At 44.9% G+C, this 24,436-nt stretch overlaps 3 protein-coding genes across 5 annotated transcripts; 1 reads left to right on the top strand and 2 right to left on the bottom strand.

The window, feature by feature from the left end:
- Positions 1–725: 725 nt before the first annotated feature.
- Positions 726–12,680, bottom strand: LOC123123627 (pentatricopeptide repeat-containing protein At1g31790). Of its 3 annotated transcripts, none has more exons than XM_044544165.1 (6): positions 11,285–12,680; positions 9,762–9,855; positions 9,527–9,655; positions 9,319–9,447; positions 9,051–9,160; positions 726–1,367 (listed from the first exon to the last, which is right to left on the bottom strand). In XM_044544165.1, the coding sequence occupies exon 1, from the start codon at positions 12,632–12,634 to the stop codon at positions 11,327–11,329; it is 1,308 nt and encodes a 435-aa protein (XP_044400100.1). In that variant the 5' UTR covers positions 12,635–12,680; the 3' UTR covers positions 726–1,367; positions 9,051–9,160; positions 9,319–9,447; positions 9,527–9,655; positions 9,762–9,855; positions 11,285–11,326. The 3 variants fall into 3 exon arrangements, with proteins under 3 accessions (XP_044400100.1, XP_044400101.1, XP_044400102.1); XM_044544166.1 differs by having other exon boundaries at positions 11,331–12,680; XM_044544167.1 differs by lacking the exon at positions 726–1,367 and having other exon boundaries at positions 8,900–9,160.
- On the top strand, positions 3,070–6,885 carry LOC123123626 (uncharacterized). Its single transcript, XM_044544164.1, has 2 exons — positions 3,070–5,531; positions 5,941–6,885. Exons 1-2 carry the CDS (start codon positions 3,807–3,809, stop codon positions 5,980–5,982), a joined length of 1,767 nt encoding a protein of 588 aa, XP_044400099.1. The 5' UTR covers positions 3,070–3,806; the 3' UTR covers positions 5,983–6,885.
- A 2,981-nt stretch (positions 12,681–15,661) lies between the features above and the next one.
- On the bottom strand, positions 15,662–20,245 carry LOC123126080 (uncharacterized). Its single transcript, XM_044546485.1, has 3 exons — positions 19,945–20,245; positions 19,451–19,500; positions 15,662–16,997 (listed from the first exon to the last, which is right to left on the bottom strand). The coding sequence occupies exons 1-3, from the start codon at positions 20,079–20,081 to the stop codon at positions 16,558–16,560; spliced, it is 627 nt and encodes a 208-aa protein (XP_044402420.1). The 5' UTR covers positions 20,082–20,245; the 3' UTR covers positions 15,662–16,557.
- Positions 20,246–24,436: the final 4,191 nt, after the last annotated feature.

Below are 24,436 nucleotides of genomic sequence, written 5' to 3'. Positions count from 1 at the left end.
TTTGCACATGACACCTCTAAATCTTCAAAACCTCATCTGTTTTGTGTGCCCGTACAACTAATGGAAGCGATGGGGAAGTCACTATATTATATGCAAAATGTGTTTTCTCTCAATGAGCATGAAGTCTGTGCTTGATTTTTATTCGCAAGAGAGCTGGTATAGGGATGCCCATTACCAATTATGTTGCAAAAAGAAAAGAAAAATCAGTCCTCTGGAAAAGTTGAAAGTTGGCAGGCTCATGTGGATTCCGCTAGCTATAGTTTGTGTTAGTTATGATGAAGGAGGAGTATTAAATCACGGGAGCCGCTCTAAAATATGTTTAGCATGGAACATAATGAAAACCTTTATCGTTAAACCGCTGACAGGAAAAGGATACCTCTCAAAATAAAGTTATCTCTGTTTTAACGAAATGAGCTCTGTATATCCGCTTCCCTCTGCGAAGGGCATATCTTTTACTTCTTTATCAGTTTTATTTTAATGTTGAGTCAATTCCATTTTACGGCACCACGTATTGAGCATGGTATCACTCTTAGCTTTGTATGCATTCTTCTAATAGTAATTTGTTAAGCATTGTATAAGTATGATGGTTATCTTCAAACTGGGGTACCTAGTCATTATCTCTACTTCATTGGTTGCTTTATGTTTGCAATATAATCCTGAAAGAGTCGTGAGATACTTCATTACCAATTTATAATATGTTGAACTTAATGCAATGATGCTACTTGTTATTAGAATTATCATTGCCTATATGATCAAAAGCAATGATATATATTTTTTCAACAAATTCATTGGATACATGAGACTAAAACTGGGCAGAACAAAACAAGTCTGCCCTTGAGCAAACGAAAATTTCAAGGCCAAGTGCACAAAAGCTAGAGCTATCTAGTGGCAGCCAGAAAGCCAGAAAGGGCAAGCGCACATGCCCGCGCCAGTTCGAGAGGGGGTCAGGATTGAAGATGTCAGCTGAGTACAGCACCACCAAGCCGCTCCTAAACCAAAGCAATAATGTTAGCGTGCGTGTGGCGGATTGCTGTCTGATCGAAACCAACACCCGCATCAGGCTGAGCCGAGTTGAGGTCGCTCCCATCCTGTAGCACCGCCCCATTAGACCATCTCCTTCTTGGCTTGCTCGCCGGCCACCTAAGACTCACCGGTCAAACACCCTGCAGTCAGCTTACGCGCCGACACAGCAGTACAACATCCTTGGAGCCGCCTTCATTCAGATCGGCGTGATGCAGGTAACACATATCTATATATGTTGCCGCGGCAGAGAAGGAAGAACATGTCGCGCCACTAGTACTCAAAGTTCATGGCCTGCACACTTTGGACTTCAGATACCACCAACCCAAGTTGCATCATCCCTGCAGCTGCGCAAGTTAAAGAGAGAAACCATCAGCCCAATATTAGAGGACGGTAAAAAAAACCAGAGGACAAGAAATGATCAGTAAGATAGATATGAGGCTGCTTCTGGCTCTGTAAGAGAAATATGACAAGCATTTTGCAAACCCTGAGCTCCATCTCGTGCACAAAGAGCAGACAGCACCATTAGATTCATGACCACTTGCTACTCAATAGACATGACAACAATCATGTCATAACAAACTACCACTCTGAATTCAAGACCATATTAATATTAGTACAGAGTACATACATCTAGCAGCTGATTGATCATACCAGGGGCTGAAATAACAAGTCGTTAATTATACCCCAACCATACCTCAAGCAATTTCAGAAACTTCAACACGCACAAAAAAGAGGTCTATCACGATTCAAGTCTCAAGTATTACTGTCAGACACCACAAGTGAAAAGTGGGCCTCAATCGGTACAGATTATCGATGCCTCAGTGTGTGCTGCTTCAACAAACAACAACCCTAGTCATGACCGATTTAGCATGCACTGCAGTGTGGATAACAAGCTGAGAACTGTCCAGACTGAAATGAATGAAATGTGGACAAACCACATGTATTGAGGCACATACATATTGGTATTAACATAAGAAAAATACATTCCTCGGAGTGTCTGTCATAAGGAATCTTTGTCAGACTGAACGCACCAGGCTAAGTAGTAAATCCTAATTGGTCGTTCTGGAGACCATGTCATTCTACTATATAAGGATCTCATATAAAAGGAAAAATAGCAAGGCCAAGCAACTCATTCAGAAGGTTACCCGGAGCAAGGCCATTCTAACAACATTTAGTCCAGGAGGATCCATTCCAGCAGCTTCCATCTGGTACATCATTATGGTGGCCTCTCTGTACCATCCACCGCGTGCATACCCCATGGCCATGGCGTTCCAGCACACCGCGTCAGGCTTGTGACCCACTGCCTCAAACGCCCTTGCAGCATCTGCAAGCCATCGTTGCCTCGCCTACATGTGGACCAACCCAGACACGGCAAAATGGTTTGTTTCCACACCGTGCTTGATGGAGTCGCCATGCACTTGTTGTCTATAGCACCTATGCTTCTCTGATTCTGTGCATACCGCAAGGATAGTCGACAGGGAGAAGCTGCTCTTGGCAATTCCGGAGGACATCATGTCCCTGAAGACGTAGATGGCCTCGTCCAGTCGGCTGTCTTGGTGGCACGCTGTCATGATGAAACTAGTCCATGCTGCCTCGGGCACTGGCTCCTGCGAAGAACACCTCATCGTGTGAAGCACTTGCCGCGCACTGTCCTGCCGGGCGGAGATAACAGCGCTCCGCGTGCCTTTGTCACTGGGCTGCGGACCACACCGGGCGTAAGCTGCCTCTGTTGCCAGAGCAACCGTTCGGAGGGCCACCCCGCGGTCGCTGTTGGCCATGATAGTTGATGCAGTGATCCGTCGTTGTTGAGCACATTTATTTTCGTTAATTAGCACATGCCAATTAATTACTTTAACCAAAAACATGTGCTAATTTATTAAAAGCAGAGCTGGACCGGGCAGCTATTGAATTACTAACGTCGACAACTTTGCTTTACTGTCGGTCCAGATCTAATCTCGCTCTTTGCACGAATATAAGCATATAATTTACTGCCAAGAGGGGACCAGGCCTTGTTAGTTGAAATCAAAGGAGCTGTTTAGCCTGCTTTTCTTTTCCTTTTGAACACGACCTCTTCAGCTTGCTCATATACATACTCCCAAGTTAAGTAGTATTGGATTGCAGCTGCTCTTTAGTTCTTGCTGCGCTATTCCTCTCCTTACAGAAGTCTAAGCAGAACCTCTACTTCTGGGTAAGATCGGTAAGATCAATCCTCTTGAGTTCACAGGAGCATACTATTTTCATTCCATTTTCATTTTACCTTTCTGCACGGATAGCGTGTGGAACGGTCCAGCTAGGTAGTACAGTATCATCTTCTTCCAAAACATTTACCATAATCTGGAGAGCTGATCGTCTTCCTTCATCCACCATATGCAGTCGCCAGCCATGTCATGCTGGGATAGGATTTGGGATAAGTTTTGTGAAGAGTCACGTGAGAAGCTTGTTGATGACAGTTGTTGGGCAGAAGTAGAGGCCAAGAGTTATGCCCTGTTCATGGGCTATCTGTCCATGGCCGTCAAAGGTCTTGGTTTCCTGGTGCTTACTTGGACCACCGTCGTTCTTCTTGGCGGTTTCATTGACGACCTGCAAAACAATGATTTTTGGTGTCTTACATTCATCACCCTTGTGCAGACGGCTGGGTTAGTGCCTGCTTGTTACTTCTGCCTACTTTTTCTTAATTCCTGTTTCTGATTTGTTCATGGTATTCTGTAGCTCTGTATTTTTTTCGTAAAATATAATTTGTCTTGTCAAAACTTATCTTGTCCCTATCTAACCTGGAGGTATATATGAACAACAGGATCTTCGATGTGCTTCTGACTGAAAAGCTGAGCTATATTGGAGATGCATTTACTAGCATCGCGTATGTTGAATGCACCAGAAAGTCGGACAACATATGGCGAACTGTTCTGTCCAGGGTTCATACTCTGGTCTTGGCCATTTTCTTGTGCCCTCTGGTGGCTGTCTACATGGGTGGGTTGGTAGTTTCGACCATGCTTTCGGTGTGGCATCTGATACAACAAGATTACCATGCTGACGGAGTTAGAAACCTGAAGAAGGCGCTGCTTGTCTTGTATTCCCTTGTTCTGCTCCAGGGTGTGACTTTCTGCTATAAGCTCATGAATAGTTGGGCAAAGGGGTCTATAGTGAATGCAGTAGTCCACGAAAGAGGCTTTGATAAGGATTGTCGTGATGGGATATCGGATTACATACGTGAAACAATGATCGGATGTGAAAAGGACCCATCTTCCGTTAAAGGAAGGAACCTCATCACATATGCTGTGGGCCTGATGGAGTCTAAGTCGCCTGACGACTACATTTCCGGGGTAAGGATCCTGGACGCTTTCGCCAAAAAACTGGAGGCAGCAGTGAAAGAGGTCGAGGGGGTAGACGATCCGCACCAATACACAAGGGAGAATATACTCAAGAAACATCTGATAATGTCTGCAGCCTCTCCCGATATAGTCCAGAAGCTGCTGCAGACATTGGGCCGCATAAGCATATATGACAGAGAGACGAGGGGGCATGCCGCAAGGGTAGTGGCGAGCATTGCTCACGACATCCATTTGGGGAAATATCCAAAGGCAATTGGCTACATATCTTCCCTCCTTGACACATACGAAGAATACAGTATTCTCCAACCATATAGGGCAGACTGGCTGTACGAGACATATGAACAAGATTTCAAGCAAATATCCTTGCCGGTGAACCAAGATGACATCGTTGAGCAAGGGGACTATGATGTTGGCTTTGCGAAAACCTACAAGAAGCTGCTGGAGGTTGAGAGTGACCATGACCTTCTGCAGGCCTACAAAAGGCTGGTGGAGCAAGGCTTTCGCATCCTTCGGAAGCTCGCAGCCAACAATGACAACTGCAGAGTCATGTTCGGCACCCCATATCTGCTGCCAAAGATTATGGCGCCTGTGACCTCCGACCTACTCCACCACCGCAATGAGGATGGCCGCATGAAGCACATTGACAATGCTGCATGTTACAGCATAGTACAAGGTTCAATGAAGGTGATTGCCCAGCTCACGGCTGCTACAGGGCAGATAGGCACCAAGCTGCGTGATGAAATATCATGCAGTATGGAATTGATCACAGCCATGAGGACGATTCTCGAGTGTAAAGAATGCAATGAGATGCTGCAGAAAATAGCTATTTGGATTCTCACGCACCTACACCAGGATGAAAATTCCAGTCCAGGGCATGAAGGGACACAAGAATTCATTACGATGTTGGTTGACATCATGACCCATGATAAAAAGTACAAGGAGGCTAGAAGGGTGGTAGCAGCTAAAGCACTGGTGGCTCTATCATCCGAAACCGGGAGTGCCAGGATTATCATGGAGTCAAATAACAATCTTATTCACAGTCTGACTAGATTGATTGTTGAAAAACGAAGATGCTCACAAATGGCAGCTGAAATCCTTGAAAATATATGCATTCATTGCAACGGTGATGTTCAAAGCCTCAAAACGCTGAAGGAAGCTATGCCCATTGTGGTTCCAAAGGTAACTTACCGCCATTTGTTTTATTCATGTATTGACTATCGACCAGAATACTTAATTACCAGTTGTATTCTAGAAAATACTGAATTACCAGTTACCAAAAATAAGGAATTCCCTTCTGACATTGTATTGGCGGATATATGTATCAATATTCTAATGCCGCCAGGGATTCCCTCTTATTTCGAAAAAAATATACAAGTATTCTAGGATTGCATAGTGTTGGTAAATATGTTCCTTTCAGTGCCATGCCTGTCCGGCAAGTTAGAGGATGTTATTAATGATAATTGTACACATTCTTGCTTAACGAATGACAAGCAATGCGCTTGCATGCTCTCGGAAAACTATCATAGATGGTGTGATTCTGCTTTTAACTATTGCCTCCTGAAACACAAAAATATTGTTTCCGTTGCAGCTGCTTGAAGAAATACTTTTTTGGCCAACAGAAGACATATAGGAGGAACAGAAGTTAATCGGCTGATACCAGAACCCGGCATAGAAAACCAATGTGATGATTCCCCAGATAATGGCCAGGCAAACAACAACTCGTCGTCCGCACAGCAGCAAGGGTACAGCTCGTTTCGCATGTCATCTCATTGTGTCACAATATGGGGTGCATTGATAAGTGCAGATCAGGACTTGACAGATCTATTTACGGTAATCCCCCTGGAGGCGGTGGAATTAGCTTCGTAATGAAGCTCAAAGAGATCGTTGAAAAACATGAGCTCCCCAGACCCGTCTGCCTGAGAATAAGGAAGCTTGTCTGTAAGATGGTCATATCTATGATGAATCCCAAAGGCAGTTATGTCAATGATGGGCTGACGAGCCTGATGGCTGCACTGTCCAGTGCTTCAGATGACATGTTTATTCTTGATGGCTACATGGTTTTCAGACCAAGGCCTTTTAGAAGTCTTGCTTCCCTCGTGGAAGAAGCGCAGGTGCTTGTGGACAGAAACAAAGAGCTTTTCCAGAGCCAAAGTCATGCTTCAAGCTAGTGGTAGTGGAAAGGGTGGTGGCAAAAGAGCAGATACTTGTAAACAAAGAGCTTTTCCAGGGCCAAGCCCATGCTTCTACTAGCGGAGAGGGTGGTGGCGCGAAGGTTGCCAGCGATCTTTTGTTCAGTTGCTCTGGTTAATTAGCAGGCGGCTAGGGATGGCCTGCTCGTTACTTATGTTTCCCTTTCAGTCTAAAGGAGTGCTCTTTTCTTCTTTTCTTTTGATGGATAAAAAGTGTTTCTTTTGGTTGTAAACGTCTTTCCGGGTTGTGTAAAAGAGTGAAGCTTTATAAAGCTGAGCTGTATGCCTTATGGGCTTTTAAATTGAGACTTATCATTGTGGGAACCGTGCTTAAGCAGGAGAAACTAATTGGGGGGCACCCTCTGCGGAGGTTACTCTCTATATCCGCGGAAGCGCTTCAGCGGCTCCACATGGTGCATCCCAGCGCCGCCACGTATCACATGATGGACGCTTCCCCCACAAGGGCAGTATTTTTCGTTACTTTGGGTTTTTCGGTTTTTTTCTCAGTTTTCATGTTTTTTTCCAGTTTTTTTAATTCTGATTTTTTATTTTCCAGTTTTCGCTGGGTTTTTTTTCTCTGGTTTTCTTCAGTTTTTGTCAGACAGGAGCATGTGTGTGTAGTGCTTTCGCGTAGAGCACAGGTTAGTGTTTCCGCCCCGCAGAGAGCACAGGTGTGCTTCGCGCAGGAGCACAGTTGTGCTTCCTTGGGAAGCACAATTTAGATTGTATTGGGAGTACAGTTTAGTTTACCTTGGGAGCACAGTTTTGCTTCACCCGACGGGAGCACAATTAGTACACTTGGGAGCACATTTGTGCTTCTCTACGATTTAGCGCTAGTTGAGAGCACAGTTTAGTTACACTGGAAGCACAAGTTACTACTAGTTGGGAGCACAGATTTGCATGAAAAAAAAGTTTACTGAAACCTATCAACATGGAATCTAGTTTTGAAGATCTCGGCATGAGAAACGCAATGGTGAAAATGGTTTGTAATTTGGGCACAGGTTAAAGAGATAAAACGTTTTGAAAAAATGAATCAACAAAAAAATGGCACAAATAGTGAACCTCCCATCCTCAGGCGCGGGGTGAGAAAAACCCATCAAACTCTCTAGTTATGACAAGTGGCACACCGCATAGTGTTGGGGAGCTAACCCTCTCTCCTGCCACTCCAGTGGCAGCAGCCACCCACTCTTGTGTTGAAGATCGTTGAAGATCGTCGAAACGTCTTACTCCCCGTGGGAGGCCGCGCGTATATATAGATGGTCTTACATCCGGAGGTACTTTTCCCACAAATCCGCGGCCGTGCCATAGGCAAGCATCCTCATTGCAGCCATGCACTTCTAGTAACCAGAAACCCAATGGTTCCAATGGCATCCTTCATGATGAGGACCATCTATGGTAGATGCGATTGAACACTTGTCGTTGCATCCGAAATCGATGGCAGAATTATGGCTCGAATAGCGCAGTGGGAGCAATGTAGTCTCGACCAACATCAGATGCTCCATGCCCTATTCTGATTCAACACTCGATGTCCCTTTTTTGAACCCTTGTAGTTGAGAACATGCTTCTCCCACACACCACCGTGTCTGCAAGAACCGCCCTACGTTGTTTCATCCTCATATTCCTCCTCCTCATCCAACGAAGACGACTCCATGAACTCGTTGTGGAAGTACTCCTCGTCTGAATCCATCGTGTTTGCTTCAAAGTAAACAAGAACCTCAAAAAAGTTGGCAATGGCATTTGACCAAACACTGTCGGGCGTGGTTTCCGCCATGGACGGCGTCAGCAGGTAGCAGAAGATACCCGGGTTGCGGCCGGATCCAGAGTGGAATGGCAGCAATGTCCAACATGAGAAGGCACCTGGGTGGAGCGACAGAGGTCCGACAAGGCCTGGGCAGCGGCCAGGTTGGTACAATAGTGGCGTCGGTCACCGAGGAAGCGGATGCAGAGCACATGGGCGGTGGGGGGGGGCTCTAGATGGGGTATTTTGGGTGGGCCGGACATGTCGGAGTCCGACGTGGTGGACGTCCGGACGCCCGCAAACCTCCCCTAGATTTGATTCAGGTTTGTGGGATTTCAGACATCAAGACCAGTCCAGACAAATTTGATGACCGCCAGGTGGATGAAAAAAAATGTCCAGACCAGTCCGGTCCAAACATTTGCGGGCAATTTGGTGATCGGTGTTAGAGTTGCCGTAAGAAGTGTCGCACAACAACGCATAGGTGTGGCGACGCTATGTAGTAGTGTCCTTTATTGTTTAATTGATCTATTTAACCGGTCTAAAAAGTGAGTATTCCCATCCCTTCCCCATCTAGAGGGGGGAGGGCTCGTGGCGAACGCTATGTAGACGGGCGAAGGAGGGACTGGATGAGGTAGTTTAACTTCCACTATCCAGACATAATGCGAAGGTGATAATAAAGATCCTACTATGATTCTAATAAAAGGTCTTCTACCATTACTAAAATGTACAGCAGAGTTAAGGCTTGGCTGACACTTGCTTAATGATTCCTACCTGACTTCAGAAGATAAGTCTTCAGCCTCCAAAGAGTCCTGTGAGCTGTGAAATGTGATCGCCATCCACAGCCCAATTGCTAAACCATGTCATGGCATAGAACTCTTCCTCTGCAATCACAAAATAAAAAAACATTCTCTTCAAATCAATTCAAACATCTTTAACATCATTTCCAAACATGAGTATATGACAGAATTTTTTAACAGAGGCAGAGATATGTGTTGCCACTCCCCCCCCCCCCCCCCCCCCCCTCCCAAATAGAATTTACCTGAAGAAATATTTAAGTGAGAGCTTAGGTGGGAAAAAAAATTATTGTTTGGTCCCCCCAAACTTGAACTCTCATATTCTGTCCCGTCCCGGTCCCCCCGCCCAAGGCAGAGTTCGTGTACCTCCGCCACTGCATACGGAAGTAAGCAGTAAGTGCCATGAATATATTCCAAACAGAAGTTGCTGCAAGGCTCGGCAAGCAGAATTACTTGCATAATGACATTGCCAAAGATGGTGGCAGCAGGTGGCTAAAGCAAGGCATTGGAGACGATATTTTTGATGGCCTTTCTCTTCTATATGATTGTACTGTTCATGAAGACATCACATTATGGTCATACCTGTGGATGAAATAAAGGTTTCTTAGATACATGCAACTAGTCTCACACATTTCTGCATCAGTATATCTGAACATGAAACATCAAAGATTACATGATTTTCAAATACCTTAATCACCTGTTGCAGGCAAGAATAGATGTTTTCCAATTGCTAGATACTGACCTCCACTTAATGCTTGCATTCCATGCAGGCTAGTCCTCAACTGCATTTATATTGAAGTACAGATTATTAGCGCACCCGCATTTTGGTTTGCAAATGCATAAATGTAGCATGCAGATAAATGGACAAACACACAGATAAAACACCAAAAGGTGCTCGCAATCTATTCAAACGCGCCTATGTCGACTGTGCGATATTGAAAGAAAAGAAATATTACTGTCTATTCTCAAACACTCCAATGTAACACCCTCATTTTGCCTTAAACTTCTATCAGAGTGCAAGATACGTCATCAGCAGTGACAAGAAAGTGAATGAACTAATCTTGAATTGGCTCTCCGAAAAAGGAATAATCCTGAAGAATTTGACAGATGGATTTGCATTCAATATCATGCAACAATTACCAACTATTGGTAATTGTCGATGTGGAATACTATAATACAGAGAGTCAAGGGAGTACGCTAGAAATTTCCCGTGAATATATACTGATAATTTTAATTTTAATGATAACTATAGGAGAGGGCGAGAGGCCCTGATATTATAACAGAAATGAACCTAAATCTTTGTTCTGCCTTCTACAGCAAGATAACGCATGGCATAAACTGCAAAAGACATACACAAACACAACATGGGCACAAGCTATGCTGAGTGTGACAGGAGTGGTGATTGGCAAAAGAAAGAGTGGTTTAGAGACGATTCACACAAAAATTCTGCAAAAAATGTGACTAAGATGTAGGGTTTAACAAAAATATATATAAGAAACAAATCATGTCAAGTAATTACTTTACCTACACTAAAGAAATATAGGTCAGTGCAACACACAGACAAAAAACCAACCGATGATAACTGTGTGATAGAATGTTTTGAGAACTTTAGATAATATGTGTACCAATAAATGTTTGGCTTAGATCAATGGTCAAGCGACATAAGGCAGTTAAAGAAAGATAGAGATGACATCAAAGTATATATATTTTTCAATCTGAGTGAAATTACCATTATTAAACCTAAGCAAACGCGCATGCCAAACCGCTAGTCTCAATGATTGGATTATGACGTGTCATAATCAAATTTTCAGTAATATACATCACACTATATACATACACACAAATAATGCAGCGAGCTAAGTAATTCCTTATTGGCCGTTCTTGAGATCATGTCATACTAGTCTATAAGGATCTCAATAAAAAGAAAATACTAAGGTCATGCATCTCATTCCGTAGGTCGCCCAGAGCACGCCGTTCTAACAACATTTAGTCCAGGAGGATCCATTCCAGCACATGGACAGCAAGGTGCCTTTGGTGAATGACATGTGGGCCCAATAGGTGTCTGGCCCACATGTCAAACACACAAAGGCAGCTAACGTTACAGCACTGAAGCAGCCTCCATTCCAGCAGCTTGAGATGTCCTCTCCTTCCTAAGGTACTCCCTTTTTACTCTATAAAAATGTATTCCCCTTTCTTCGGCACAGATCATACCGTAGATGTGCAGTGCAGCAGTCAACGATCGCATTCGGCAGCTCACCTGGAGCAGGCCATTCCAACCACATTTAGTCCAGGAAGATCCAGTCCAGCAGCTTTCATCTGGTACATCATTCTGGTGGCCTCTCTGTACCACCCACCGCGTGCATACCCCATGGCCATGGCATTCCAGCACACCGCGTCAGGCTTGCCACCCACTGCCTCAAATGCCCTCGCGGCATCTGCAAGCCTTCCTTGCTTCGCATACATGTGGACCAACCCAGACACAACGAACTGGTCTGTTTCCACGCCGTGCTTGATGGCATCACCATGCACTTGCTGCCCATAGCACCTGCAGTTCTCTGATTCTGCACATACCGCAAGGATAGTAGACAGGGAGAAGCTGCTCCTGGCGACTCCGGAGGACACCATGTCCCTGAAGACGTAGATGGCCTCATCCAGCAGTCCATCTCGGTGGCAAGCTGTCATGAAGCTAGTCCAGGCTGCCTCGGGCACTGGCTCCTGGGAACAACACCTCATCGCCTGAAGCACTTGCCGCGCACTGTCATGCTGATTACTTGCGATGTACAGCTGCAGCAGCGAACTACCAGTATCACCGCAGACTCTCTTTGTCTTGACGACGAGCGCATGTACCTGCTCACCAAAGCCCCTTAATCTGCTCAGCCGAGCACATGACCGCAGCACTGCCACAATGGCATGGCCAAGCAGATCACCAGCAAGCCCCTGTTCTTCTTGGCACATGCGGGTGAAGAGCCTTATCGCTTCGTCGTGGAAACACCCATCAGAGTAGGCGGACACCATGGTCGCCCACGTGATGCCGTCTTTCACGGGAATTTCGTCGAACACCTTGCGGGCGGCGGACATGTCACCGCAGGTCGCGTAGGCGAGCAGCAGCCGGTTGGCCAGCGGGAGGGGGAGGCCAGACGCGGCGCGTGCGGCGACGTGGGCGTGCACGGCGGCGACCTCGGCGGCGTCGACGGAGCCCCTGAGGAGGGAGACGTAGACGTCCTCGTCGGGCGCGACGCGGAGCAAGCCCATGAGGCGGAGCACGTCTCCGGCGCCCGAGGACGACCCAGAGCCAGAGGACGCCGCGCCCGTCGATGGTTCACGGCGGTCGTCTGGCTTGCCGTTGGTGGGGGCTTCGTTGGAGATGGGGAGCCTTGGGCGCGGGAGGAGAGGCGGCGGCGGCGGTGGTTTAGGCGGCTTCGGTAGGGCCAACAGCCGGTGCGTTCTTGTTGATGTCGTGGCCGGGGAAGCAGAGGCGCTGATGAGCAGACCGCGGCGGCGAGAGGGGCGCGGGGCCGCGGCGGTGGTGCAAAGCGGCTTCGCCGGGGAGCAGCGCGCCATGTCCAGTCGCGACGGCTTGCTCAAGTGGAGCCCACGCGTCAGTGTCTCTTACAGTATCAAATGACAGTGGTCTGGTCTGGGCTGGCCTGGGCTTCATTCTTAGCGTGTAGCTGGGCTCGAGGACAGCAGCGAAGGCTGCCCCTATGTCTCGCCTGTAGCGAGACGTAGGGAAGCCTCGCTCAAGGCGAGAGTAACTCGGGCCGGCATAGGCCCGCGGGAGGCCACAGCCTCGGTTTTTTCTTCACGTTTTTTGTTTTGTTTTGTTTTTTATACTTCCAAATATTCGAAACAAATATATAAAAACACTATACATACAACATTGAAAAAAATGTTGACCAAGCATTTAAAAAATGTTAAAATGTTGACCAAGCATTTAAAAAATGTTAAATATATTTAGAGAAAACGTTTCTCATGTATATAAAAAATGCATACAAAAATATACAATGCATGTGAAAAAAGTTGATCATTTATTAAAAAAATGTTAATCTAAACATTTCAATGTTATCAAAAGAAGTCACAACATATTCTCGTTGTTGACCAAAATCCAGCAAGGAGACGTGCCACAAGGGAGCTACTTGATGATGTATAGGAGTGCAATGTCCAAGGAAATTGTAGGATTTGCCCCAAACAAGTCAAGCAAAAGCGAGCTGATAGGGGGGGGGGGGGGCACAAGCACAAAATGTGTTGCGTCTAGGGGTGACCAACTATGACACAAAATAAGAGCCCCCACTAACACCACAACAAAATAAGCAAGAGTTGCCACAACGGAATGATAAAACGGGGACCCCTCGCAAAGAAAAGGGTGACAACTAGGCAACACTACACACAAATATTTCTCTCCCAGTCTAACATCAAAGGCAACGCAACCCTAATAAGTTGCCTACTCCACTATGACAAAGGCAACAAAACATACATTCCCTCTGCCAAGACAAAAAAACACATCATGCATCTCCGGTTACAAAAACACAAGCAGCAAGCCAACCACTAGTGGTGCCACGATTCAAGCCGAAATCCATGAATCCGGAGCTAAATCAAGGACAAGGCCCCAAATGGATGCCAGAGAGCCAATATCATTCAGCCTGGGGATAGATGACAAAGCCATCGAGCAAGATCCAGCAAACCTCAAGGAGAAAGTCAACAATTCTGAAGATTCGAACACAGACTGGGAGAGTGAAGATTTGAAAGTTGCTTGTGACAGAGCTGACATGAAGTCACTCTCATTGCAAATGGGCAGAGTTGCCGTGAAAGAGGGGGCTACAAGCAAAATTGGCGATGCGCTCCATACACTCATGAAGATGGCAGGATGCCCAGTAAAACCCATTGACATATCTTTTTCAAGCAAGACAACAACCACTCATGTCCAGCGGGGCCATGAAAGAAAATCTCAATTTGTAGACTATGAGAGCAAAGAGTCATTCATGTGATCAAAGGAAGCAAACGATGTGCACAATGTCGTCTTACTTCACATGTGGTGCAATGCTAAGGAGAATGGGTCAGATACTAGGTAAAATACGACCAACCTTTTTTTGTTTAATTCCTATTTTTGTACTTCATCATGTGTTTTTTGCTTTCTGCTTGTTCTTTTTTGCTTTTGTTTAGTACAATCTATTTTTCTTTCTTCACAGTCCAACAATAATAAACCATAGCAACAACTACTTCATCACAACCTTCTATGGGCAACCAATTCGGGAGTGGCGAAAAAACTACTATCTATGAGCCAGAAATTGATGGCTTTGCCTGAGAGGACGATACAGCCAGAAAATGATTGCTCTGCAAATGGAAGATGACGAATGGTGCATTATTACAGCAGTGACCCTAAGAACACGTGAGTCATCGCGCTAATAAAACTGATACTGTATACTGGATACGCCAGCGGTTGCTACTTTTGATCATCCTTTTGTTTTGATAGATTTGGATGCCACTTCTTACTGTAGTAAGTTTTGCAGTTCTTGGTCATTACTTTTGTATGGGGTCTAGAAAGTCGCATGGCTATTTTGCCATTTATGTGTTTGGGCGACGTGCAGCTGACCTGTACTCATCTACGGTGTGCTTATCCGATTTTGGGTGGTTATTCTCCTGATTTTTTCACATAGTATGCACCTCTCTTGACTATTCGTGGCATGTCTGGTTGTTTTGATGCACGCACCATCTGTATGGGGTTGTTATTAGGTTTCTTGTTGGATTAGTCTATGTAGTGCATTCCTATGAGCCCTACTTTCATGCTCCTTTAGCAGTTCATTTAGTAGGCAGAGTTTCAGAGGTGCGGTGATTTCTCTGATTCTTTGGTTGTTATGCTAAGATTTTCCCCATGTCCCTGAACTTGTTGATTTTGTAGGGTTCTTGTGGATAGTGCTGGTTGTTCTAGGGCATTGGAGTGGGCCAACTGCTGATGATGGGCAAGATGGAGCTGCTCTCCGAGCAGTAGCTGCTCGGTTGTGACCATGAGGTGAGCTCCTTTTCTTTTTTTTTTCTTCTTTTTTGTGATTGGTTGATTGTTTGCAAGATAGGTTGTATTTTTGTGGCATATCACTGCGTTTTTGTCTGTTTGTGTAGACCTTCTCCTATTTTATTGTCGGCTGTTTGATGAGAGGTCAGAGCGACAAATCCGAAGCGGTTGCTCCCTGGTAAGTTCCATGTACTAGGATTTTGCTTCCTGGTTTTTAATTAATGATAGAATGATGCTTCTTCTTACGTTGTATGCTAGAACAATCCTATGTTTTGTGCATCTCCCTTTTTATTTTGATAGCAAGATGCTCTTAATTTTCTTACGAATTTGGTAGCTCAGTGCAATTACATGATTATTATCGAGCCCATGTATATTTAAAGCAACGCAGAATGTGGCTGTTTTCCATTTTTATAGAATTTGTTCCAAAAGTATGTGGTGTACAATTCATGGAAAACCTAACTGGGTTAATAAAAATCTAATCTGATTTAGTGTTACCCAACGAGATCTTTATTTGTGCTTTATAAAGTCAGATTAGTTTCGACTTTTCAGTTGTATGCTTTGTAGGTCATTACTAGCGGGTAGTGCGCGGCGGCACGCCGCGCTTTGCTGTGGTTGTATTTTGCATAAACTTTTACATGTAAAAATAGTCAGATATTAGGGACAACACACCATGCAGGTGGATCATCCAAGACCGTCTTACCACAAGATTAGACGATGGAACCATGAACTTAAAAACTGTTACGAAATATAGTGACCAAAACATGGACACAATTTATTATCACTGTAGAGGGTGGCCATCACCATGCATTGTTAACACAAAGTTTTTATGTCTGAAAAGTCCCATGAAAAAGAATAGAACAGTGGTAGAGATTTCTATAGAGCATAGTCTGGCTTAAGAATGTTGAACAATCTGTCCTATTTTTGCTGGAGCTTGGAAGAATAAGCCATTCAGTATAATGAATTTTAAACCATACAAAAATGTGGACAAACTGAACTTTGAAAAGAAAAACTTAATCTCTCCTACTACTAAATGTATACATTGATTTTTTTTCCCCACAAATTTTTTTACCCTCAGCTTCATTCGAGCTAACAACTCATACATTTCATCAGTGCAGTTGTAAGAAAACATAAAAGAATTATAATTTTTTGCTTCCTCTAACCCAGGTCCACAATAATCCAGCTACAGATTACTGGATGAAGTAAGTGGGATGACAGGTAAAGTAATTTGGAAGCAAAGCATGATAATAAGCAAATTATCATCATCCTATAGATAACAACAAGATAAAACAGAAGGAGCTGTATGAAGCAATTTTGAGTTTGCAGCAGCTTCTATTACCGATCCTTGAATAACAGGAAAATGCAATGATAAAGTGTACGTTTCTCAGACCCATCTCTGCTCACGCGTGTGCACCTGCACTTGGGACCACAGCGGTGCCGTGGACTGAGAAGTCTGAGATCCACTCTCTTTTGAGCGATGCTAGGTGCCGGCGCACCGGCCGAACACTTCAGCCGGTCCAACCCTAGCCGTCAGATCGGTCCGTCCAGATCCGTTGGATCTTTTCCAATCAGGTCGTCTTCTTCCTCTCGCGAGCACGAACGGGAAAAGGAACCCCGTCTCGCCGCCCGCACGTGTTTCCCCTCGTCGCCACCCCCTCGCCTGCCCTCCCCGTCTCTGATCGCCGCCCGTCTTCGCCGGCCACCCTGGTCGCCGGTCCCAGCCCTCGGCGGCCATCCTCGTCACCGGCTTCGCCCATGCAACAGCCCACCCATGCGGGTGTAGCTTCCGTGGCAACCGTTGTAGCTCCGATGGTGACGACCGGAGCTCACCGGCGTGCTCACCGGTGTGCTCACTGGCGCTCATCCCCCACTTGCAAAACAAAAAAATCGAGCGCCCAGGGAGATGCCCAGTGCTGCAACCTACGACGAAAAAAGCTACAATTGGTGACAAAAAAGCTTCAACCAGCTATGGAAAAAGTTTCAACTCATATGATGAAAAACTATGAACGACCAAAGAAAAGTTACAACCAGTGACCAAAAAGCTTCATCTGGTGACGAAAAAAGCTTCATCCGGCAATGAAAAAAGCTTCAACTTTGAAGCCGTAAGCCATGACAAACGAAAAAGCTACAACCGACATTGAAAATGCCACACGGTCGTAGCAAAAAATAAAATGCCGGTTCCAACACAAAAACAATGTAGCATATCCAACATGCCCACACCCGGCACCGCTTGTCGCTTTCCCCCTCGCCGGTCGCTGGTTGAAGCTTTTCACACATATAATTGAAGCACTTCTGTTAGCGGTTGCAACTTTTCTGATTTGCATAGTGTCTAGTTGTAGCTTTCTCTCTCAATGGTTGGAGCTTTGTCCAACTACAGTTGAAGCTTTTCTATCAATGGTTGTAGCTATTTTCTTTTTAGCAGCGCTTGGTCAAGGCTTTTTGTGTCGTTTCAGTTGAAACATTTTTCATTGAAGGTTGTAGCATTTCATGTCAAGGGTTGTAGCTTTCCGGCGATGACGGTGACAGCTTGTAGCTTTCTCAACATCCGGTTGAAGCTTTCCATCAAGGGGGATGAAGCTTTTTTGTAAACGGTTGCAACATGAGGGGGTGCGACGGTTTCTGCAGAAGCCTTTGGTGTTGCCCATCGCCGCCCGGCTCGTCGTCAGCGAGGCAGAAGCACGAGGCATGTGGGAGTTGCAACCGCCGGGAATGGGATTGGTCAACGGCCTTGCTGCATCCAATGGTGAACGGGGCTGTAAGCATGGCGGGGTGAGATCTACATCCATGGCTGCACGGGGATTCGATCTTCCATGGCCGATGGCGAGCTCCTCAAGCGTTGCAGTGATGGAGGCAGGAGATGCGGGCGTCGGCACTGCGTGCTGCAACGATGGACGCAGGAGACAAGGATGGGGCGTGATCCGCGGAGCTGCGAGACGGGGAAGAGGCGAGATCCACGGGATAACGCACCACGTGGTTGCTCGCGAGTGGGTTGCACGTGCACGCGTGGACTGAACCGGCCGAAGCTTCCGCCGGCGCACCGTCTCCAGACCTTTCCCCTATCTTTTTCTCTAGCTTTCTTGAATCTCCCTCCTCATTCCCCACCTCCACCATTCCCCCATCTCCCTAGCGCGTTTGTTGCTCTCGCCGCCGGCTCGAGCCGCCCCAGCGTGGCTCATCCGTCTCCTCTCCACTGGCAGTAGAAATCGAGTGCTCCTCGCCCGCGCAACACGCGTCGGCGAGCCACCTCCTCCGCCGGCTCCTCGCCCGCGCAGCACGCATCGATGAGGAATCGATTCCACTCGAAGCGAGGGCGGTCTGGAGAGGGAGAAGCCGGCGGAGGAGGTGAGGAGCTCGAAAGAGTAGGAGGAAGCGAGGCTGTGAGAGACGCAGAGGAGAAGAGGAAGCGGCGGGGAAGGGTGTGGAGGTGGCTAAAGCTCTGGCATGCTCGCCATTGGGCATTGATGGTGGCAAGAGCTAGCTAGGCACAGCAAGTCCCGATGAGGTTCACCGTCCACGCGATTCATATCCTGCAGGCTGGTCTCGTCGATTGATTCTCTCCTCTCGGGCTTCACCAAGGTGGTCATCGACATGCTAGCTAAACAAATCGACCATACGTGCAGGTACCTACTCACCCGACTGCTAAATCTCCATCTTTCTAATTCACCTTTTCTACTAACTGCAAGTCTCACACCATGTCAGCCCAGCCCGCGGTTCGACATGGGACTTCGTTTGCTTCGTATAGAACTACTGCATCATGAGCCTCGCAAAGATGACCGCCATGCTCTATCTTCCTCTGTCTTGGTAAGCTACATCAACAGTTTTAGTCGTGAAGCAAGTACACACTTGGCTATAGAAAATACATCATTTTTTCTTCAGTCCACAACGCGAAAAGAAAATATAGCGATAAATGCCAACAATTAATCTTATGTTAGTTAGTAACAATGCATAAGCCTGAAATTATCTTCAGTGTCTTAAATCAATAGTACAGGAGCACTATGTAAATTACTGGAATACATTGAAACATACCAGCCCTTGTTATATCAACAAGAGGGACATACAAAGGTGTTTCTAAATTCAGTAATCACTGAAACAGATCAGCGTTGCCCGTACTCTTAAATTAAGAATACATACTACGTATTTAGATTCTACCTTTGAGCAGAAAATAAGGAGTGCAAATATTAGCATGAACCCAGAACTCACTCAAAATTACAACACAGCTTAACTGAGCAAAATCAAATGACAGAGGAAGATATAATGTGTACATATAAAATTCCTATTATGGGCATCTGCAAAGGCAGAAGATCAATACCCACACATGATGGTACTGAAACAAATTCATGTAACATCGTCCAAGAATGTTAGCTTAAGCATACCGTGATAATCACAAATCTGACGGTCATTGGCTCTGGTACAATATCGACACCTGCAATTGCAGAAGATCAATTCTCACAGATGATGGTACTGAAACAAATTGGCAAACGAAAGAAAATACATGTTGCATGTACAGAAGCTGTGGATAGTTTATTCTCCAGGATATGCTTGACAAAAGTTGTTTTCCCCATACTTTGTACCAAATAGATTTCAGACAAAATCTGCCTTGCAGCTCAAGAATGTAAAGCCATGTCATTCAATTTGTTGTTAATTGATCCTAATGGTAAATACATGTCACTTAAAAAGATTATGCCATGATAGTTTTCCGAAACAATACGCCATAATAGCATAGTGCCAGAATTATTTCAGTCTAGTGTCCTAGCTATACAGTCTGATGCGATTCACATGCATGATATTCTAATGAGTAGGCAAATCGAAATATAAGGCAAGTAGAAGGAAGAGGAACCAGGAGTGGTGATGCCGTGCTCATCTATACCATCTGGGCGGGCGGAAGGTCGAGGCGCGGTGTGGCTCGCGGCGTCGAGCATGTGGCACGCTTGAACAACAACGGGGACACCGGGACTCCGGCACCTGAACGGGCTTGAGGCCGCGAGCTCGTGGTCGAGAGGGCATTGGCCCAAGATGACGGCGACGTCGATGATGTGTAGCCACGGCCTGAGTTTAGCCTCCCGCGCGGATGTACGCCGCCTTCCCTTCCTCTCCCGTCATGACCTTTGATCGTGGTGGGGGCGACGGGGGAGAATTTTGGAGCTTGGTGGTGGGACGAGGAGGCGGCGATTGTGTTGTGTCGGGATGAAGAAGAGATAATTTATAGATCTACAACAGCTGTGGAGGGGACATGAGATTGGACTGGAGTTTTCTAGAAAGAAGATACGTGTCTAAACCGGACCCATCCTCCATAGTAAAAAAACTGAAACCGGTGTAAAAATGGTAATGTGGCAAACGAAGGAACCAGAATCAAAGCAGCGATGTACACGTACGATCAGAACACATGAAAGGAAACTGACGTGACCCTTCATGCATAGAAAGAAAGACATGGTAAAAAAAAGCGTGCAAGACGCTAGGTAGCTAAGAAATAGGAACGGCAAGGAAAGCCCCCGTCACACGCGTCATTTTCTCAGGGGCGGTAAAAAAATTCCGGAAAAACCAGAAAAATGGAACCCTTACAGGCCTAGTATTCTTAGTATTAGTATACTGACGCATGGTGCTATAATTATGTGAGTACCTTGGATGCATGGTTTTTCAGATGATTTGACCTGCTTTCTGTGCATGCATGTATTATTTGCTTGCTTCCTAGATGGACAGTACTTAATTCAGGCTGAGGTAAGAAATTGTGTCCAATGTTTCTTGATATACCATATGAAGCAAATCCGTGAAAATTTGCAGCTACATGCATCCAATGGTTTTTGTTCTCATGTCAGTATACAAATAAATGTGTTTTTTGATTGGTGAGTCTACTGACAAGATCTTATTAACATGGCTATTTAGTCTTGATTTTCTTCTTTCTCATAGTGATCTCTAGACACTCTTCTATTGTTTGTGCTTCTAGCAGTTTAGTCCACGGCTATACTTCGAATAGCATAGAGGATCTCATAATCACGTGAATGGTCAATCCCATTTCCTTGGCCATGGAGACCAAGGAAAACCAAGCTCACACTGGGAATTTCGTATTGCAGCATATGCAAGTATTGCCTACCATTCTTAGAGCAACTCCAATGGGCCGACCCAAACGGACGGCGCTTTTGTCCGCTTTTTGTCCGTTTGGGTCGGCCACCGCCCGGCATCCGCCCTCTTTTAGATTTGGGTCGGCAGTGCGCCACTAGTAGAAAAAGGGCCTATTGTCCCGGTTCGTAAGGCCCATTTGTCCCGGTTTTTCAACCGGGACTAAAGGGTCGTTACTAAAGCCTTAGGCCTTTAGTCCCGGTTCTTACACGAACCGGGACAGATGGGCCTCCACGTGGCCGCTGCGGCGAGCCCAGGCAGGAGGGACTTTGGTCCCGGTTGGTAGCACCAACCGGGACCAATAAGCGTCCACGCGTCAGCATTTCAGTGGCTGGGGTTTTTTGTTTTTTTAGGGGGGGGGGGGTTAGGGGGTTTTGGGGGGTTAATTTAGGTGTTTCATATATTGTGTTAGCTAGCTAATTAATAGAGAGAAGTATCCTCTCTTATCTCCGTTCTTGGTCGACACTACGTACTATACGTATAGAGAGGACTCGACACGGTAGCTAGTATAAGCAAATAAAGGAAACAGAAGATCGTCTTGAACATATGCATACAGAGAGAAGTGATATCGACCTCTCCTTCTCCGAGAGATTGGTCGAACAACAAGTTTTCGTATATCGTCTATCCGACGCTACTGGCTACATATAAGAACATCATTAATTCTTGCCATAGGTTTTTTAATAGTGGAATCCGCAAGGTGCAAGTTTAGAGAGCAATCATCAAAATCGCGGAAATCTAGCAAATCGCACAAAGTTTTGGGAATAGTGGAAACACTAGCACCCAAATCACATAAAGCATAAAATTCATGATCCTTAATCTTAATTTTAATAGTTGGTTCCCACTCATCATAAAGTTTTCTAGGGATAGAAACTTCCAACTCAAGTTTTTCTTCATAAGATTGCATCAAGGCATCAACGATATGTTTAGTAAACGCTTTATTTTGACTATAAGCATGAGGAGAATTTAGCACGGATTGCAACAAAGTAATACAATCAATTAAAGAGCAGCTTTCATAATTAAATTCCTTGAAATCCAAAATAGTGGGTTTAGCAACATCTAGGGTTTTGCTTTCTTCAATCCCACTTCTATCAATTTTAGCATCAAGATCTAAAAATTCCAAATTTTTGAAACGCCTTCTAGGTAAAGGTGGATCATATTCAGTCTCATCATTATCAAGATTCATATTGCAAAACAAAGATTTAATAGGGGACACATCAATAACTTTTAGATCTTCATCTTTATTTTCATGGAAATTGGAAGAACACGCTTTAATAAAGGCATCTTTCGTAGCACGCATCCTAGCGGTTCTTTCCTTGCACTCATCAATGGAAATTCTCATGGCTTTGAGAGACTCATTGATATCATGCTTAGGAGGAATAGATCTAAGCTTTAAAGAATCAACATCAAGAGAAATTCTATCAACGTTCCTAGCCAATTCATCAACTTTAAGCAATTTTTCTTCAAGCAAAGCATTGAAATTCTTTTGCGAATTCATAAACTCTTTAACACTAGTCTCAAATTCAGAGGGCATCTTATTAAAATTTCCATAAGAGTTGTTGTAGGAATTTCCATAATTATTAGAAGGATTACTAGGATAAGGCCTAGGATTAAAATTCCCTCTATACGCGTTGTTACCAAAATTATTCCTACCAAAAAAATTCACATCCATAGATTCATTATTATTTTCAATCAAAGTAGACAAAGGCATATCATTAGGATCAGAAGAAACACTCTTAGTAGCAAATAATTTCATAAGTTCATCCATCTTTCCACTCAAAACATTGATTTCTTCTATCGCATGCACTTTTTTATTAGTAGATCTTTCAGTGTGCCATTGAGAATAATTAACCATAATATTATCTAGGAGTTTAGTAGCATCTCCTAAAGTGATTTCCATAAAAGTTCCTCCCGCGGCCGAATCTAAAAGATTTCTAGAAGCAAAATTCAATCCAGCATGAAAAATTTGTATAATCATCCACAAATTCAAACCATGAGTAGGGCAATTACGTATCATTAATTTCATCCTCTCCCAAGCTTGTGCAACATGTTCATGATCAAGTTGCTTAAAATTCATAATATCGTTTCTAAGAGAGATGATCTTAGCGGGAGGAAAATACTTAGAGATAAAAGCATCTTTGCACTTATTCCATGAATCAATACTATTTTTAGGCAAAGACGAAAACCAAGCTTTAGCGCGATCTCTAAGCGAAAAAGGAAATAGCTTCAATTTAACAATATCATTATCAACATCCCTCTTCTTTTGCATATCACACAAATCCACGAAGCTATTTAGATGAGTAGCGGCATCTTCACTAGGAAGGCCGACGAATTGATCTTTCATAACAAGATTCAACAAAGCAGTATTGATATCACAAGATTCAGTATTGGTAAGAGGAGCAATCGGAGTGCTAAGGAAATCACTATTGCTGGTATTGGTAAAGTCACACAATTTGGTATTATCTTGAGCCATCGTGACAAGCAAGCAATCCAACACACGAGCAAACAAAAAGCAAGCGAGAAAAAGGCCAACGGAAAAGAGAGGGCGAATAAAACGGCAAGGGTGAAGTGGGGGAGAGGAAAACCAGAGGCAAATGGCAAATAATGTAATGCGGGAGATAAGGGATTGTGATGGGTACTTGGTATGTTGACTTTTGCGTAGACTCCCCGGCAAAGGCGCCAGAAATTCTTCTTGCTACCTCTTGAGCACTGCGTTGGATTTCCCCGAAGAGGAGAGGATGATGCAGCAAAGTAGCGTAAGTATTTCCCTCTGTTTTTGAGAACCATGGTATCAATCCAGTAGGACGCCACGCGCGAGTCCCTCGTACCTACACAAAGCAAATAACTCCTCGCTACCAACGCGAATAGGGGTTGTCAATCCCTTCACGGTCACTTACGAGAGTGAGATCTGATAGAGATGATAGACAATATTTTTGGTATTTTTGGTATAAAGATGCAAAGTAAAATAAAAAGCAAAGTAAAAAGCAAAGCAATAATAAAGTGATGAAGATTAATATGATGGAGAATAGACCCGGGGGCCATAGATTTCACTAGTGGCTTCTCTCAAGAGCATAAGTATTTTATGGTGGGTGAACAAATTACCGTTGAGCAATTGACAGAATTGAGCATAGTCATGAGAATATCTAGGTATGATCATGTATATAGGCATCACGTCCGAGACAAGTAGACCGACTCCTGCCTGCATCTACTACTATTACTCCACTCATCGACCGCTATCCAGCATGGCA

This window comes from Triticum aestivum, chromosome 5D (assembly GCF_018294505.1).
Source record: "Triticum aestivum cultivar Chinese Spring chromosome 5D, IWGSC CS RefSeq v2.1, whole genome shotgun sequence".
In the NCBI taxonomy this organism is placed as follows: domain Eukaryota; kingdom Viridiplantae; phylum Streptophyta; class Magnoliopsida; order Poales; family Poaceae; genus Triticum; species Triticum aestivum.
The sequence above is the reverse complement of the archived record's forward strand: the minus strand, read 5'-3'. Positions and strand labels throughout refer to the sequence as shown.